This window comes from Aptenodytes forsteri, unplaced genomic scaffold, assembly GCF_000699145.1.
Source record: "Aptenodytes forsteri isolate BGI_AS27 unplaced genomic scaffold, ASM69914v1 Scaffold96, whole genome shotgun sequence".
Taxonomy (NCBI): Eukaryota; Metazoa; Chordata; class Aves; order Sphenisciformes; family Spheniscidae; genus Aptenodytes; species Aptenodytes forsteri.
Genome location: NW_008795029.1, coordinates 8,586,562 through 8,604,326, shown reverse-complemented (window position 1 = coordinate 8,604,326; position 17,765 = coordinate 8,586,562). Strand labels below are relative to the sequence as shown.

Below are 17,765 nucleotides of genomic sequence, written 5' to 3'. Positions count from 1 at the left end.
GCGTGTCAACTGCACCATTCAGCTTGGTGTCATCTGCAAACTTGCTGAGGGTGCACTCGATCCCACTGTCTATGTCATTGATGAAGATATTAAACAGTACCGGTCCCAATACGGACCCCTGCGGGATGCCACTCGTCACCAACCTCCATCTGGACATTGAGCCGTTGACCACTACCCTCTGGATGCGACCATCTAACCAATTCCTCACCCACTGGACAGTCCACCCATCAAATCCATACCTCTCCAGTCTAGAGAGAAGGATGTTGTGGGAGACTGTGTCAAAGGCCTTACAGAGGTCCAGAGAGACGACATCTGTAGCCCTTCCTGTGTCCACTGATGTAGTCACTCCACCATAGAAGGCCACTAGGTTAGCCAGGCAGGACTTGCCCTTGGTGAAATACACACGACAGTGGAGAGAGGGCATGAGAACAGGGAGAAATATTGCTCATCAGTGCTGCTTCTCCCTCCCAGTGCCACAACAAGCTGTTGCTGCCTTCTGCCTCTCTCTGCCCCCAGGCTAACAGTCCCCTTCTGGCACTCTGGTCTTACCGCAGTATGTCAAACACCTCTCTGCCTGCCTGAGGTCCCGCATGGTCTAGGATGTGCTGTGGGAAGTGGTGGGCCTCTTCAGAGCATGAATTTACATCTAGCAGTGTGATCCAGCACGGACACTGTTAAAGGTGTAGGAGTCAACATGTGTTGCTGCTAGGAGTTCAGTGCCCAGCTGTGAGGATATACATTCAGTATTTCTTTAAAAGTGTATCAGGTCACCTGCCTGCAGCTGGGAAACAGCTGGGGGAAAGTGGAAGATGCTGCACAAGAGCTCTGCAAAGAAGATGAGACGGACAGATAGGTTTCCAGGAGAGTATGGTTTTCCACAGTCAGCGCAGCAAGAAAGTAACTCTTCGGGATTTTTTTTACCACCCCGACATGACTCTAAACCCTGCTAGACAAGCCTCAGCTTGGGGAGAAAGATCAAGTGTTGGGCCTTTGCCATTAGTTTAGACACTAGAGGAAAGGGCTAGATGACTTTGTTGATAACTAGCTTGAAGACCCCAGCAGGCCTTCAGACAGTTTTATTAATCATAAAAGTCATTAAAAATAGCCAATTCCTCAGGGGCAAAGAAAAAACAAAACCTCAGAAGAATGAATCAGGGCAGGCATCTCCCATTCCTAAGAGCACTCTGTTCACATTCTGTGCAGGGAACTGAAAGGGAATACTTAGGAGTAAAACTCCCAAACAATATAACCAAATGGTTTCTCAGGAAAGGGGCAAGCACTTTCTTATGGACTTAGATTGCAACAAGGAAAGATATTGATGGGCTTTGTGTACAGCCCAGAGGCACTGAACTTTAAGACAGTTGACTCTGAGGCTTGCATGTCACATCCAGAATCAACAAGATAGGTTTCGCCTTCGCCTTTGCACTTGGCCTTTCCTCTTTCATTTTTTTGCTTTCCCCTTGCCTCTCCCTTTTCCCCTTATCTTTCCCTCTTCCCCTTGCATTACCTTGCCTTTTTTTTTAAAAAAATGGATAGAGATAACATTTATTTGCTTCTATGCCACCGTTCAGTGCCTGTGCTCTATCTCAGCAGTCTTTAGCTGCCTTTGCCATATGAACCTGTCAGGCCCTAAAGATGTCTTACATATCTTAGGGTTTCTCAAGTGACTTTAGATGCCTGTGTTAAGGTACCTGAATCCCATCTTAACTTTGTCACCTCACAGTTGTGAAGAAATCCTTCCAAAGCAGCCCAAATGTAAAACAAAGCATTGCTATCTTCCTGGGTCTGCAGACAACCAAAATCAATAAAAGGTATAAACTTTCCTACCAAAATTAGCTTTATAGGGATGTTGGCCGCAAAACACAATGGTAGTTTAAATATAAGCATTCGTTTCTCTTAACCGGAAAGGTTTCAATGGTGAAAAAAACTGTGGATGAAGAACTAGGACATAAGGCAGGCAAAAAAGAGGATGGAGGAGAATCGTAGGTGGTGGGAAGGAGAGGAAGCTTGCAGAGCCAGTTTTTCTGTGGTCTGTGGGGCTGGTGACTGAAACGTGCACAGTAAGTGAATGATGCAGATTTTCTGCCCAGAAGGTCTGTTGCCTCCCTGCAACACTAGACATAATTTTTGGACTTCTGTGGCCCGGGCTTGGGAAGTCTCAGGCGAGACTCCGTGCACCAGTATAAGCAAAGGGGTTCAACTGTCTGGAAAGCAGCTTTGCGACAAGGCCCTGAGGGTCCTGATGGACACCAAGTTTACCATGAGCTAGCAGTACTCCCTCGCGGCAAAGGCAGCCAACAGCGCCCTAAGCTGCAGTGGGAAGAGTGTTGCCAGCAGGTGGAGGGAGGTGATCCTTCCTCTCTACTCAGTCCTGGTGAGACACATCTGAAGTGCTGGGATCCAGGTCTGGGCTCCCCACTACAAGAGAGACATGGAGCAGCTCCAGCAAACTGCCATGAAGATGAGCAAGGGATTGGAGTGTCTTTCACATGAGGAGAGGCTGAGAGAACTGGGAGGGATAAATACCAGATTGGAGGGAGGAAAGAAGACAGAGCCAGGCTCTTCTCAGTGGTGCCCAGTGACTTTATATTTAAAGTTCCCTTTAAATATAACAAAAAGCTTTTTTTTGCTGTGAGGATGGTCAAACACTGGAACAGGTTGCCCAGAGAAGCTGTGAAGACTCCATCCTGGGAGATATTCAAGACCCAGCTGGACACAGCCCTCAGCAACTGCTTTAGCTGACCCTGCTCTGAGCGGGATTGGACTGGATGATCCCCGGAGGCGCCTTCTGACCTCAGCCATCCTGCCACCCTGTGGGACTAGCAAACTATGGTGCTCTGTGGGAACACAAAGCTCACTGGGGTATGAAGCCCATCCAAGAAGCTGGATAACTACGTGGGCACTGAGCTCCATTTGGCCATGAGCGTCCCTCTGCTGTGTGTTTAAAGCTCACTCAGATGGCTACATGAGTCATTGCCCCAACTTGACTGAAGTGTAGACTTGGCCTCGGGCACCAACACTACAGCTGAAACCATGTGCCAGCTGCATATCACACGTTGCCAGCTTTACCCACTGCTCCATCCTTTTGCAGGCTGCTCCATGCTTGTCAGAGTAAAATGGACTCTGGCGGTGTTATTAGGTTCATTTGCTGCATTTGGTGTATTTTACAGCAGGTGGAAGGTACAGCAGCAGCAGCCACAGGCTGGAAAACTTCCTTCTCCTTCAAACATTTCTGGATCTGTCTGTGAATGCGGTCAGCAGTGTCTGAGGCTGCCCATCAGGTCATGCTTTATTTATTTAACTGCACTTTATAGCACCTCCCTCCTTCTATAAAACCTTGCTGTTAGGAGACTGCTTTACATTTTTTTGGGAGTATCTCTCAAGTGCAGTTGTCTAGCATCACTGCCCAGAGCAGCTGCTGACAATGCCAATGCACCGAGAGCTGCAAAATCCTTCCTTTCTGAAATCAAGAGTAGAAAAGATCATCATGAAATAATGGACTAATGTGGCCGTTCTATCTATGCTGCTCATAAATTAGATTTTGAACCTGGCAATTGCAGGGTAATTAGGAGGAGAGTAGCTTTCCTGCAGGAACATATATTTCCTATTCTGCCTGCCTGACACACTCCAGTTTAATTTTTCCTTTGTTCATTCAGCTCAGAGAATGGCAATTACCAAAGGTGATAGCCTAGTGGCAATTTTTGAATCATGAAGAGACGTAGCACAGAAATGAGGAGAAAAAAAAAAAAAGGACAGGTATCACTAGTAATTAAAATAATTTTGAATTAAAGGGACTATTTCAATAATTGCTTTTCTACTATAATTGTCACCACATAACCTATCCTTATGAATTACTAATACAGTGAAATAACAGTACTGTGGAGAGTGAGCTTAAACAGACAGCTTTCCTAAACATGTAACCTCATCAGTGAGAGATAAGTAATGTTTGGGCAGATGTTTCGGAATGGTAGGTGATGCCATGGCTCTGATCACTAACAGCCATGTGATTTTTAAGCACTCCTTCCCCTTTTGGCCCTGTCAGAGAGGCACAGGAAACAGAGCAGGAATTCCCATCTCGGGTGGCCAGAAGAAGGTTTCACATTATTAAAATAGATGATTTCCTTCATCTAAGAGCCTCTGAGGAGCATAAATTACAAAGAACATCAAAGCAAGTGAAAAGTTTTAGAGCAGACTGTCAAAGAGACTGCTGGGGTTTCCTTGGTAGATTTCCATTTTTAAGGAGTCTCAGCAATTTACTTTCTTTCTCAAAACAATTCCATATGTCTGTGGATTATTTACGGTTGTTTTGATTTTTGTTGTCAAGGGTTTTCAAGAAACAATATTGCAATTATTTAACATGGGGAAATAAAGTTAGACAGACAGCGCCTGCAGTAACAAATTATTGGGATGATCTCATGGACTAAAACTTTGCAGACTTGCTTTGTGCTCTCCAGGGTTAGACAGCATGAGTCTAGATACAAAAAAAAGCAGTATAGCTAACTGGAAATAAGTGTAGGTCCGACACCCTACAAACGCAGCAACTAATTATTCAGGTTGCCACCACCGATTTTACAGGATAAAACACCATGGCAAGTGTGTGGCACAAGAATAAGGGCTGTGAGATACGTTGGCCCAGATTTGAAGTAGACCTGAGAAAACTTTGTCTCATGATTATTGGAATTCATCTGATAAAAAGTGCAAAGGCCGGCCGTGGACTTAGATTAAAAGTCATCAGGGCAAGTTGTGAACGGATTCATATTAGCTTCCTAACTTAGGGTAAAGAAGTGACTATTATTAGAAAAGGCGTGAAGAGACTATGTGCTGACGAGGTTATTAGCCAGTCCCGAGGAGGCGGCTTTTGCTGAGTGTGGGTTTTAAGTGCTTTCTCTGCAGGGGAAGGTTGTCTGTCATTAGTCGCTGGGACACGGACCACGCAGGAGACTGGTGTGTCACACCTCAGCCTGTAGTTCCTGCCTGCAAGGCCATGGGTATATTCAGCAGCAACCTGCACACTAGATACCAGGCTGTATTGACCACATCCAGGAAACCAGTCTCCATCTATGCAGTGAAGTAAGCAGGAAAAAGGATGGGGCTGTGAGAAACATTGCCGCGTCTCTGGATCACCAAGCAGGAGACGCCAGTTTTAAGCTCTGTCATTATGTTGGCCCAAGCTTCTGCGGTGTTGTGCTGGCAGCCAGCCACCATGTGAAATAAAGATCCTTAGGAGGAAAGCACAAGTCCGAACACTTTATTTTCCTTTAAGGGACGGATCCCTCTTTATTTCACATGTGCATGCGTGCATAGGTGTTTGGCCAAAAAAAGAAAAAGGGAAAAAGGTCTATATTAATTGTTTCCAAGCCTAGCAGCAAATGTCAGATTCTTAAATCTGCCATTTACTGCTGGTGAATTATTCCAAAAGTTATTCATAGTTCTTACCTAGTAATTTTTCAAAAAGTATTTTCATAAATGTTGCATCAATAATTTAAAAGCTGCAACAGCATATGATTTTCAGAGTGACCTCTGATTTGAGTTTGATGGCCATCTTATCTCTTTGATAAGAGCAGAAGACTAATCATACATGATAATCGCATGACATGAGAAGGAAACGCTAAGCTGTGCATCGCTTATGAGTTCGCTCTGATGGGTGTACTTCCCTGGGCTGAACCGTAACAGCACCAGTCCTCCATGCACCACTGGCAAGGACTGAAGAATACAGTCTTTATGCCTTGTGTTGACTTGAACGTTTGTGAGGAGCTTGGTTGAAACATGAGCTGGCTTCTCTTCAGTTTTTCCTGCTGCAAAACTAACTGGATGTAGTTCCATCTCACGTCAAGCTTATAATTTAAAGGTGATTACCTTCTGCATTGAATGTGTGTGTTTGATAACTCAAAGCTCTGATTCATTGGTTCGGGTCTCGATTGTGACTTTGATTTGATGACTGTATTGTCCATCGTTAATTAGCTTGTTGTGGTTAAGCTAATATGGTCACGTGTTTTACATTTGTTTGCTTATTTTTAGTATAGAGGGCTGGCTTATTCAGTCCAATTGTAACATGAGTCATGTCAACCAAAAATGTATGTAACTTAAATAAGATACTTCCCAGCCATGTGGCCCTGCAAACGAATAAATAACTCTACCCTCCACGGGATGGTATCAAGATTAAAACAAAGCTATTAAAATACTGTCTTAGTTAGCAATTAAAATACAAAAACCTTCAAGATTGCAATGCTACCTTTAATAAGCTCTTTACCAGGTGCAAGACAAACCTAAGGCAATCGCTTCCTTACTAAGCAAACCCTGTTTACATCTCAGCTTTGGAAACATAAGTTGTTAATTTAGAATTGCAATTGCCATGTGAGCTGGGTGTCACTTCTAAAAGAAAAGAAAGTGCGACTTTTGGGGATAATTATTTTTTCAGCACAGGTGCAGAAGGTGCATTTGAGCACCCTAAACATTCACACAAGCTAAGCTTTGACTCAATCAAACTGCAGCCTATCACAACCTGAAAACAGTATCATAAAATCTATTCTTTCAGGCATGGTATGGCCTTAATACAAAGCAGTGCACAATTTCTTAACTTAACAGAGGCTCATCTTTTCTCCTTCCACATTTTACCGTCCCTCCATGATTACATTTTACCTTCCCTCCATGATTTCCCCTTTTACATTGGCCAGACTACCCACATGTTTCACCACTTCTTCATCCTTACAGCTCTTGGATTAACTGGAGAAGTGGCTGGCGGGTCCATGCATTTATGGAGCTTGCAGTTACCAGTCCTTTCAAGCTAACATCCCAATTCAACAGCTGAACACTGGTGCATGATATCCCTGTGGAGCTCAACTCCAAAGCAGCCAAGGAGCGCGTTGTGACACTGTAGTATCTCTTCTCCATGTGGGGCAGTGGGAATTCATTTGCTATACGTTCCCTCATTTAACCAGAGAGTGTATTCATAGAGTTTGTTCTAATGTATTTAAAAGGCTGATGTGGTAAATTACTGACATATGAACAATACAAACTGGATCCCCAATTTACTGCTGCTCCATAGTGATACCAGGCTTTTGGCCATAAAAACAACCCTAATAATTTGGATAGGGCAACTCTGCAGTAATCGCCTGGTCTAATCAACCTGGGAGACCTTACACAGGCAGAGGAGGGCAGCAGTGTACAGTGGCGAATGACAGAAATTTGTCATGGCTCTTGTAATATTAATAGATGGTTAATGCTACATTTTGACCAAATGGAAGAAGAGAATAAAACACGTTTCTTAGAAAATAATGTGGTGTTGGCTCAGATTAGCTAACTACATCGAATGCTAAGGCACTTGTCTAACAGTGCCCTTTGTCTGCATGGATAAAGAATATGCATGGGGATAATGCGCAGCTCCAGGAGGGGGGCAGATATCCTTGCAACACAAGGGAGAAATTCCTGGATAATCAGGTGTCGACCTGGCGCTTTTCACCAGCATTAAATCCCTTATAATTATTTAGGAAAATGCATATATTTTTACACAATACTCTGAAAATATCAGCAGTCTGAGGTTAAAATTTGGTGGCAGCTGACAAGCAGACAACATGCTAATACAGAAAATGGTATAAAAAGAGAAGCTGAACCAGAGATCACAGTACATCTCTGTATCAATTAGAGAGTGATAATCTCAGAGGAGTGTTTAAGTTTTGCTGTCTTCTCAACCTGTTCTCTGGGTTTGCACAACCAACTTTGCAGTTGTTGTTTTCCTCTTCAGCTTAAACAGAGAGAGGTGCTGTGCTGTGAATCCCTCTAGCAGGAGGAGGGGGAGGAAAGCTGAGGGTGATCTGACAGCGGGAGGAGCCCCAGATTAGGTTCTTCTGAGAGCTCCACCTTTCAGCATCCCTATTTCAAAAACACAGGCTACAGCTTTCACGTTGGAAGCCCACCACTCTTCTTTTCTGTACCCTGTACCTCATCCCACAAGTCCTCCATGAGGGGTTTGCACCAAAAAGTTTCAAACTGGAAAATGAATGTGCTTGTTATTAGGTTCAGCAGACTGGAAATCTGCCAGGCTTTTACAGAACTGCTCATTTTCTGAGTCTTAGCTCTTTTAGCTATTTTTTTATTTTATTGAGTGGAGGACAAGCTCTATCTTATTAAGTGAAAACAATAGAGTGAGAAGTTGGAAATTGCCAGGAAGCCTGGGAAAGACTGACACTCAGCCGAGATTTCATTCCATGTTTTCCTGTTGACCTCACAGGCTCTCGACACAAGAGCTCTGAGTACATTAAAGAAAGGCCACAGTCTCATTTGGTCCTGTGAACATTGGCAATATGTTATGGGGACAATATACAAGCTTGAAAGGGAAAAACCGCAGCAATGTCCCCATGCCCTGGAGGTTTTGTCTGGTGCAATGCTGTTTAACCAGAGCACTGTGAGGTTTTAAATGGCCATATGAGATTTATAGTAGGTCATGACCAGATCTCTTTTCAGGGCAAAGTTTGAAAAGTCCATTTGTCTCAAAATTTAAAAAAAGAGTCTGGTAATTTTCCAAGGTTTTTCCTCTTCCTTCAGGCAACTATTTTTGCCTGGCCAGAGTTCCTAAACCCTCCCTAAGAGCCCTTTCAATGTGGGAAATATTGTCCTAGTGTCTGCTATCAAAGGAATAATGCTGAAGATACAAATATTTACAAACCTACTCTAACTCCACATGATCAGTATAAAGCTTATTAAGTTTTAGAAAAAGGGACATCATGACCTTAAAAGAAGTGGCTTCAGGAAATCAGTATTTGAGGGCATTGTTAGCAGGGAAGAGTGATGGTTATTGCGGGGAACTGAATGGAGAAGACTCAAGGTGCAGGCAGAAATCCCCTGTGTCTGGCGGATGGCGTGGCTGCCCTGCTCCGGGGCCGGCAGCCGAGGGGCAGCCCTGGCTGGGTGGGTGACAGTGCCGGCCCCCCACCGCTGCCCAGCTAGGCTACGTCCCACCACATGCCAGCAAAAGGCGTACGCTGGTGTCCATGGGGCTGCAAAACAAGACAATGGGCTGGCCCCCCACCACAGCTGTTTCCTGCACAGCAGGAAGAGAGGTTGTCCCCTTTCAATGATGGGGGCCACGTCAACCTTTCGGCAGCGGGTGGTGCTTAGGTTGCCTCTGCCAAGCCTTGCTCATGACACTGTAAGCCAGCGGGACTTGTCTCCTGCTATGTGGCCCTGAGATTGGGGGCATCTGGAGGAGACTGGTGGGAGATGGGGGTCCCGGGAGGGCTCCAGGCACCCCAGTGGGGTCAGGGTGGTTTTGAAGAACAGGGAAAGGGCAGATTGGGCAAGCAAGATGGCAAGTGGCAAGAGAGGCTCTGGGACAAGGTACTCCTGGGAACCATGGAGAGCCAAAATCATGGATATCTTGAGCCAAGTGGGGGAAGATGCCTGTGATAGAGGCTCTGTGTCTGGTTTTCCTCTTTTCTCTCTAAAGGGGCTGTAGGAAGGAAGAAAAGGAAGATGGGAATGGCAAGTGAAGTCCCACAGGGCTTCTGGGAGCCAGGCACTAGCTGCCCCCTCACCAGCGCCTGCACCCCCAGCAGCCATCACCTGCCTGGGTATGAAACAACACAGACCTCCCCGGGTGCACGCGACGCCAGGGCCAGAGCAGATCCTCACAAAAGCATATTAAAGTGTCTTAAAGGATCATTGCAAAGCAAGAAATTTACTTGGCAGGTCTCTATGACTTTTCTGGGGTGGTTTTTATCTGTTGTGTAAATCAATATCATGGGATTCTTTAACCCCGCTCCCCTGTTTTTTTATCTGACAAACTGTTTGTTCATTTAAAGCAGTTATGCTTGATTGTGCCAGTAAATAATAAGTGAGAGCTGTTTGTGAATTATTTGGCTGCTAGATTTCCACAGAGAAGGGCCTATTCTCTTCTGTGTGAATGTGTGTGTGAGGGGCAGTCCCTCAGCATGAAGAAAAGTTATGCACCTGAGTCAAGAATGAAAAAGACCTTTAAAATCTTTATAGCAGTCTAATACAGAAGATACACTGGTATGCGAAATAAATTTCATTAGGTATAAAATACCTACCTTTAAAAGAAATAATTTTCTTTTTTGCTAAAATGCCAGAAGATTGCAGACTATATTAAAGATAGCATGTGTCTTGTTTAAGTCATACCCCATGGAAAAATACCTAATTTAATTTAAGTAATTTCTATTTATTTCTGCCTTTCAAAATGATATCATTTTCAGGTTATAAAAATGTAATGTATGAACTTAGACTCTTTACACTTAGTTTCAAGCCAGACCTAATTTTACATCTGAGTTAAAAACACATGAGAGCACACAGTCATAATATGATCTGGCCCCTCTCTGACTGCAAAAAGGGCAGCCTGCTTATAAATAGAGTCCTTGAGAGAAGTAAAGTCTTCCGTTTTGAGGAGGATTTTGAAATTTCATGCCATTCCAGTTTGGAACAAAGCTCTCCAATTCTGAATTTTCCCATGAAACAGAACCCCAAAAGAAAGCAATAATAATGAAAAATAAAGCAGAAAGTGTTCTGATCATTTGTAAAGAAAATGGCACCAGATAGACCTCCTGGAAATGCTGACTGAGCAAAAAAACCTTCCAACTTTGGAAACTGAGCCATTTGAGATTTCGGGGTCTTGGTTTGCATCAAAAAAGCTCCAATGGTTCAGGAGCCTGAATACCTTCCCTGCAGCCCTACTCATCAGGTTGCTGGCGAGGGTGTCGGGGGAGCTGGTATATAGTCAGGCTGAGTTGAAGTGGAACTGTAACCGGGTCCTGATGTCTGAATCGCACGCCGGGTGTGTTCCTTTAAAATAATTCACTTGTGCAACCTTTGGACTCGCAAATAGGCAGGGTTGTGATTTTTAAAAGCTGGAAATATTTCCAAAGTGCTAAGGTCAAATCCTCAGTGGGTGAAAACTGGGATAATGCTACTGAAATCAGTGAAGCTATTTCATTTTGTACCTGTGAAAATCTGGTCACTGAAGTTTAAAACAGAGTTCAAAGTCTAGAGTCAGTGTAAAGTAAGAATCATTGCTAGTGTGCACCGATCAGAGCCATCGATGAACCACAAAGAGAATTACTGTGGGACTCAAAATGTTAAAAACAATTACATGATTTAAGCCTTCATTTCATGCAGAAAAAAAGCTCTCAATCAAACTAAACCAGAAACTTGTCATTTTTCTATTTACTTTTCACATTTACCATGAAAAATGCTCCCTGCTGCCACAAACTGCTAGGGTAAACCAAAAGGTTTGCATGTAAAGCCAATTTGTCAGCATTGGCTGAAAAGCGTATAACCATACCTCCTTCTCCTGATGTCTGCAGGAAAAACTTTTCACATGCATGGAAAAAGTATTCCTTTTTAACCGGCTCAAGCCCTACAGCTAGGTATAACATGCCTTGCTCACCAAAAACTCCCAACAATTTTAATTTGGCTTCTGGGTATATCAGGAATGCGGGGTCAAGTCCCTGTTTTGGAAGCTCTGCAAGGCATAGAAGTTCTCTGAATATGGCCTTGCTTCAGTATCTAGATTTCAACGCATTGCACAGAAAGAAAGGAGTTGGGGTTTTTTGTTTGGTTGGTTGGTTTTGTTTTTTTTTTAGGAGGAAGAAAAGAAACAATTCCTTGGATGGGAAGAGACTTTTGCAACCGCTAGGATCTCCAGGATTCTGGGAGTAAGACCGATGGGGGTCTGTAATGGGGCTGTGGAAGAGTATCCCCTTCCCAGACTTTTCAATAGGAATTTGGTTACAAGTACACATGGTGGTCCTCAGGAAATTCAGATGGTATTTTTTTGGCCCAACATCTCGGGTAGCCACGAGATGGCCTGTATATATCACCCAGCATGCACTGATTCTTTCCGATAAGGGAGGAAGATGAACGCATTGCCAAAGGAATAAGAGTCTGGGAGGAGACAAAAATAGTTTTGTGAATCTGATCCTTTTCTCAGAAAGTTCTGGATGTGAGTCTTTCCTAAGGCTTTCTTAGCCAAGGACTTCTCTAGAGGTACTACCAAACATGCCTGAAACCTTTCGGCTGCAATAGTTTTCAAGGTAAAGCATTTGTATGAGGTTTGGTGGATCACACCGAGCTATAGGACCCCACTGGACTGCTGCTGTACCTTCACACAAGCCTATGTGAAATAGTTAAGTGGGAAACTGCTCATGCATCCTAAGAGCTCTGCCAGATTTCACAAATGTTCCAGTTTTTCTCTGGGAGGAAACCCAGGCTGTTCAAAGATCACGCTTACATTTTCTTTCACTGAAATGCAAGAAACCTAGAACAGTGTGAACCCTTCCTCAATGGCAGAATAAGTCCAACTTTTCTCCAAGGCAAGGAGAGAGGAAAGGACACTAATCCCCATGGGGAAATCACAGGGCATCTCTTTCTTTGTACATACTCACCTTTTTTTTTTTCCTGCAAAGAAACTGGCCACAGTTCTGCTTCACCCCTCAAAAAGCAAAGGGTCAGCCGAGGCACAGACCATGTGTTGTCCCCACTGGGGCCACATGAAGACACTGTACTGAGGAGTTCCTTGCCTACCTGCACAAGCAGAGCTCTGTTGTGGGACTGGCCTCCTGCAGAACATGCCTGCCCTCCCCTGAGCAAACCAGAGCTCCCCTTTCCTTTTTGCCTCCGTTGTTGCCAGGGTCAGTACAAAACCAAGAGCAAGGAGAAAATGCTCTTGAAACTAAAATGAAAAAATACAGAGGGCAGTAGGCAGATAGCCTTACCAGTGACAAAGGCAAACACAGAAGTTCAGCTGGGATTTCTAAACCACCTTTGCAAGAGGCAGGAAAAAACGACTGGAGCGAGCATGTATCCATGGAGCTGATGCCAGAACACCCGGTTGTGCCTGGCTGATTACTGAGCGATTAAAGCTTGAAGGGGGGAATCTCCTTCCATCTGCTGCATGGACTACTGCCTCACTGAAAGGGAACTGGAATCTCTCCTTTGTGTTGCTGCACCCACTCTGAGGACTCCCTGAGTCTCCAGGACACGATTCACAAACACACAAGGGTCAAAAGTCCCAAGCTAACGTCCTGTAACTGGACCAGGCTGAGGTGCCCCTGCTTGCTACAAATTTTCAGCTTTTTCTTAAACTAAGGTGGTAATGAAAGTGTCGTGATTTGTGGGAACAGTGTGGTCCCCTGTTTTCTGCTGTTGGTGCTGTGTAAACCTGAGCTCTCTTTCTTCAGACTGTCAGGATATAGATACAAATGTATTTATAAGATTTCACTTTTGCAGCATAGCACTAAAAATAGCACAATACATCATTCATAGTACAGGTCTCTCTATTCTCTTATCCCACTGCTGAAGAAAGGCAGGCATAATGTTATCAGCTAACTGTCCTCCTCCCTCTTCCAATAAAGCAAGTTTTAGCTACCGGAGTTACTATCAAGGTTGAAATCCCCTTTGTTTTACAACATGTTCATTGCCTAGAGGGACTGTCATTGCCCAAAGGGAGCATAATGTTCAAGTCTCATTGAAATATCGTAAGTAATACCAATAATAAGGAAAACAGAATTCATTAACAAAGTCACTGCCCATAGCTATGTACTCATGATATACGGGAGTGGTGTTCAGAGCATCAATTCAACAATACTTTAAGTCAGCGCTCCCTTGACCCACGCTGATGAAGATGGACAGACAGGTTAGACAAGATTATGCCTCCAAGGGTCATAAAAATGTAGAAGTTTCCCAACTGCAAACTGATTTTTCAAAGACAATTACCTGCACAATTTAACCAGACAGCCATTTATGCCTTCCAGGTTTCATATCGTTAATGTTTGTTTCCTCTTGGATTTTTGCTGTTTCTCCTACACTCGCTTTTCTTTTTTTTTTGCCTCAGATACACACATTAAAAACCCACTCTCACACTTCTTGTCCTATGTGATTTATTCCCAAGAAATTAAATTACATTTTTATAAGCCTGTGTTACCGCAAATGATAGCTGAAGATTTGCTGAAAAAATTAATTCCTGATCTGTTGCCATGAAGCGTCCTCGCTAGCACTGTACTGACTCTGTCTTTCAAAACCAGATGGAAGCAGTCCAATGGTATGATTAACTTCTTAGTCCCTGCAATTTCCTATTGCTCTACTTGCCCTAGATTTCAGGATTGACCTCCTGCTTCACTGCAAAATGCACAGTTGCTCAGTTTGATAAATCACATGAATACTTTTTTGATCACAGTTATCTACTATTTACTACATACCCAGTGAGGTTAATCATATGCTGAGGCACTTCATATGCTGCACACATATACACTCTTCTTCCCAACAGCACTTTGCATATTCTTCATGCTGCCAGCCAGCAATGGGACCTGTTTTCCCCTTACTAACATGTGAAAGACCTCAGACCTGCACCTTGTCTCTTTTTCCCCCCACGTTAATTCTGTAATTATCCACACGCTGATTCTTAAAAAACGTAGCAAGCCAAAGAAAATACATAAGAAATTGCTAGTCAGACCTAGAACGGATTGTCTCCCCTCAGGTATCTTTAGGGAGCTATTGAGAATGCATGGGGCTGTCCATAGGGAGGTGGGAAATGTTTGGCTGTCATGATAGCAAAACACTATCACTTCCTTGAAGAAAAAACACATCTTAACTTTTCTTTGTCTTTCTCTAAACACCAAAGGAATTTCAGTATTTAGTATAGCTAGCTGGGGCTTAAAATTGCTAAAATTCCCTGGGACATCTCTGCTCCACCTTCTCACGCAGCACTGCAATACATCCAAATCACGTCTCTGGTGCTATGATAGACCAGCTCTAAACAAACACCAGCAACAGTCAAGGTATGGGAAAACATCCAATAACGAACACATGAGCGCTACAGATCTTGCTCACAAGTTAAATAAAGGGAAATGGAGTCCCAGTTTTAGAGAGATATCTATTCCTTTTCACTCCAAGCCGTCCACACAGGCTCTTCTTTTAAAGACCCTTTTCACTAATTCAAAAGTCTCCAATACTGAAAATAGTGTCCTATATACAATACATATCATTAATCTTCCTCCTTCAAGTTCTCTAACTAGGAGGGCTGAGAAACTCTAGACCATTTCTGCCACAAAACATAGCAGCAGTCACCCTTTGCTACCCTGTACCGTGTGGGAGGGCTGTAACTGTGGGACACCAGTGTTTCCAAACAGCCAAGCTTTCATGTAAGGCATAAATGATAAAGCCGTATCTCCTGTGGGAGGTGTTCTCTTTTTCCTCGCAAAGATAATCCAGAAAGTTTAAGCAACGTGCTAACGCTGTGAGGGCCGTGTGTTTGTTTCTGTGGCGGTGAACACCGTGCGTGTACACTCTTCTCCAGCCAACCTTTGCCTCCTGCAGAGCCCATGATCTCAATTCCATCATTCTCTGCTGGGACCCAGATCAGCTGTCCCAAGCCAAGGCTTCCCCTCGGCTGTCACTGATTACCCAGACCTGTCACATGAAGCCTTTCTGGCCAGCCAGCTAGCTGAGTCACTCCGCTGATAAGCTGACAACGTAGCTTCTCACGTGGAGAAGGTCTCATGGTGTGAAAGGTGATGTTATCGAAAAACTCAGTCCAACACAAACATAAGTATGTGAGTGACACGAAGCACATGAGTGTTTTTGCTAGCTGCCACTGGACTATTTACTTACTTCAGGGCATCACAAGTTCAACCGCTCCGCTTAATCACAGCTCAAGCAGATACTTGAGAACAAGAAATCTTTGGCTCCGTCCACCAAAAGTTTTAAGGCTGCTTGGACAGCTGCCTTCCCTGCTTTAAGTGATCTATTAAAAGTCCAAATTGCCTCTTATTGTTGCCTTAATACTTTACAGGCAGTCCCTCCCCAGGCCTCCTAACCCAAGTGGTGTATCTCAATGTGGCTTTGTCTGAAGGAGAAGAGCCATGCTACAGATCCCACTGGACTAATCTTCAATCCTGTGGCTGCTTACAATGTCAGGGGAATGGACTCGATTGTCTCAGGTCAACCTTTTCTGTTCGATTATCCTTGCAGCTGAGTGCTAAATGCTTGCACGCACCCACGAGAGGCAGTGCAGCAGCACCTCTGCTTGCAAACGTCTCTCTCCCCACAGATGTGGGGCTCTGCTGCTTCGCATGACCTGCTGCTCGGCTCCCCGAACCCTTCACCACTCCAGAGGACAAGAGGGAGTATTTGTTTGCTCTTCAGGTTCTTAAGTGCAACTGGCCAGACCCATTAGGGTAAACCAGCTCATGCCTGGCACAGCCTGCATTTCAATGTCCTAACCGTGATCAAACATGGACAGACAAGGCATGGTTACACAGAAATGCAAAGTACTATCCCTTCTGCCCGACAGGAAGGCGGACCGAAGCTCAGACAGGCTGTGTAACTCACAAACCATCATGAACGGGGCTTGTCTATACTGCCAAATGGGTGTTAGTTTTGAGACGCCTTGTCTATCAACAGCCCAAGATGGTAAATCAAAAAGGTTTATCATAGCCTGTACTTAACAGCTCAGGTCTGGATGACACGTATATATTAACCAGGTGCTGAGTGTAAGCTAGTGAGTTGGACTCTTTACAGGACTTATCAGCTGGCATGGGCAGGCTTGCCAGCACTGCTGGGCTGAGCGGGTTCAGCTCTCCCTCTGCCGTACACACCTGAGCTGAGGTTCGTGCGGGCACAGCTAGCAGGGTCTGCCTGCGTCCTCCTGCCTAAGTACACAGAAAGTATAACAGACCACAACTGTGAATTAAGCATGTCTCATAAGTACCACCCAAGCACCGCAGTGAATGAGCTATCTTTCCCCTATTACAACGAGAGAGGAAATTCAGCGGTGGTACAACACTTTCCTCTAAGCATTCAAAACTCTTAGGCAGACCCACTTGGCCTACACTACAGCACAGAGAAATAAAAGCAGCTAGGGGAATAAAAGTGCCCTAGGACCACTGTAAATCTTTACTTCATGGAAAGTCTTATCTTGCACATGAATATGAGCTGTGAGTAAATTTAATGTGTGGATTAAGTACTGTGCGGTCTCCCTCATGGTGGGCTTTTCAGCCTAAAAAGAACAAAAGAATAATAATGAGTGTTGTGTTTGGGTATGATTACAACCAGCTGTAATTTACAGCTGGACATTCTCCATTGCAAATGTATCCAGCAAGCAAGTGCTTCTGGGTTAGTGGAACAGACTGCAAAAAATTAGCTTTTAACTTCAGCCTTAAGGTCAGAGTTCTGGGACCATGGGAGTCAATACTAAAATCTATTTAGCTCAGTGGGATTAAGCAGGTTTAAGACCTGGCTTAACCACACTGCTTACTGTTAAATAACAACAGAACACACTGAATATTTTAGTTACAGACATTTTTCTTCATTTGAAAGCTATTCAGGCAGTGGATATGAGAGTCGGACAATTGAAGATAGGCTAGCACTGTACCATTAAGGTATATGAGTTAAGTTCTTGCTCTTCTCTGTCCCAGAAACTGAGCAATCTGTATAGTTAGACCACTTTACTGAAGACCACAATAAAATTAAAACCAAGCTGTGCTGTATAAACACCGAGGGTTTTTCATGAGAGAATGAAAAGCTAATGGGGCCAGTGCATCTTTCCTGACAAAATAGTCAGTGCATGTGCAGAGCAACCTGTCTTCTGGAAGCAGAAAAGCTGTTTCAGTCAAGCTTCTGGGTCACTAATCTTTGTGTTTGCACATAAATCTGCTGGGGGTTACTGTGTCATTCTGAAAACAAGGCTGAGTGCAGTACACTAAAGAAACCAATGGCTACAGGTTTAAAAACTCTCCCTTCCCCCCCCCCCCCCCCCCCCC

General features: G+C 44.2%; 1 protein-coding gene across 1 annotated transcript in view; it reads right to left on the bottom strand.

Annotated features, from left to right (window-relative positions):
* The window catches only part of AFF3 (AF4/FMR2 family member 3), a 345,664-nt gene that overhangs the window by 58,951 nt on the left and 268,948 nt on the right, over window positions 1-17,765 (bottom strand). The window contains 1 exon segment of the mRNA XM_019471217.1: window positions 16,082-16,084. Coding sequence (XP_019326762.1) covers window positions 16,082-16,084 — 3 coding nt within the window.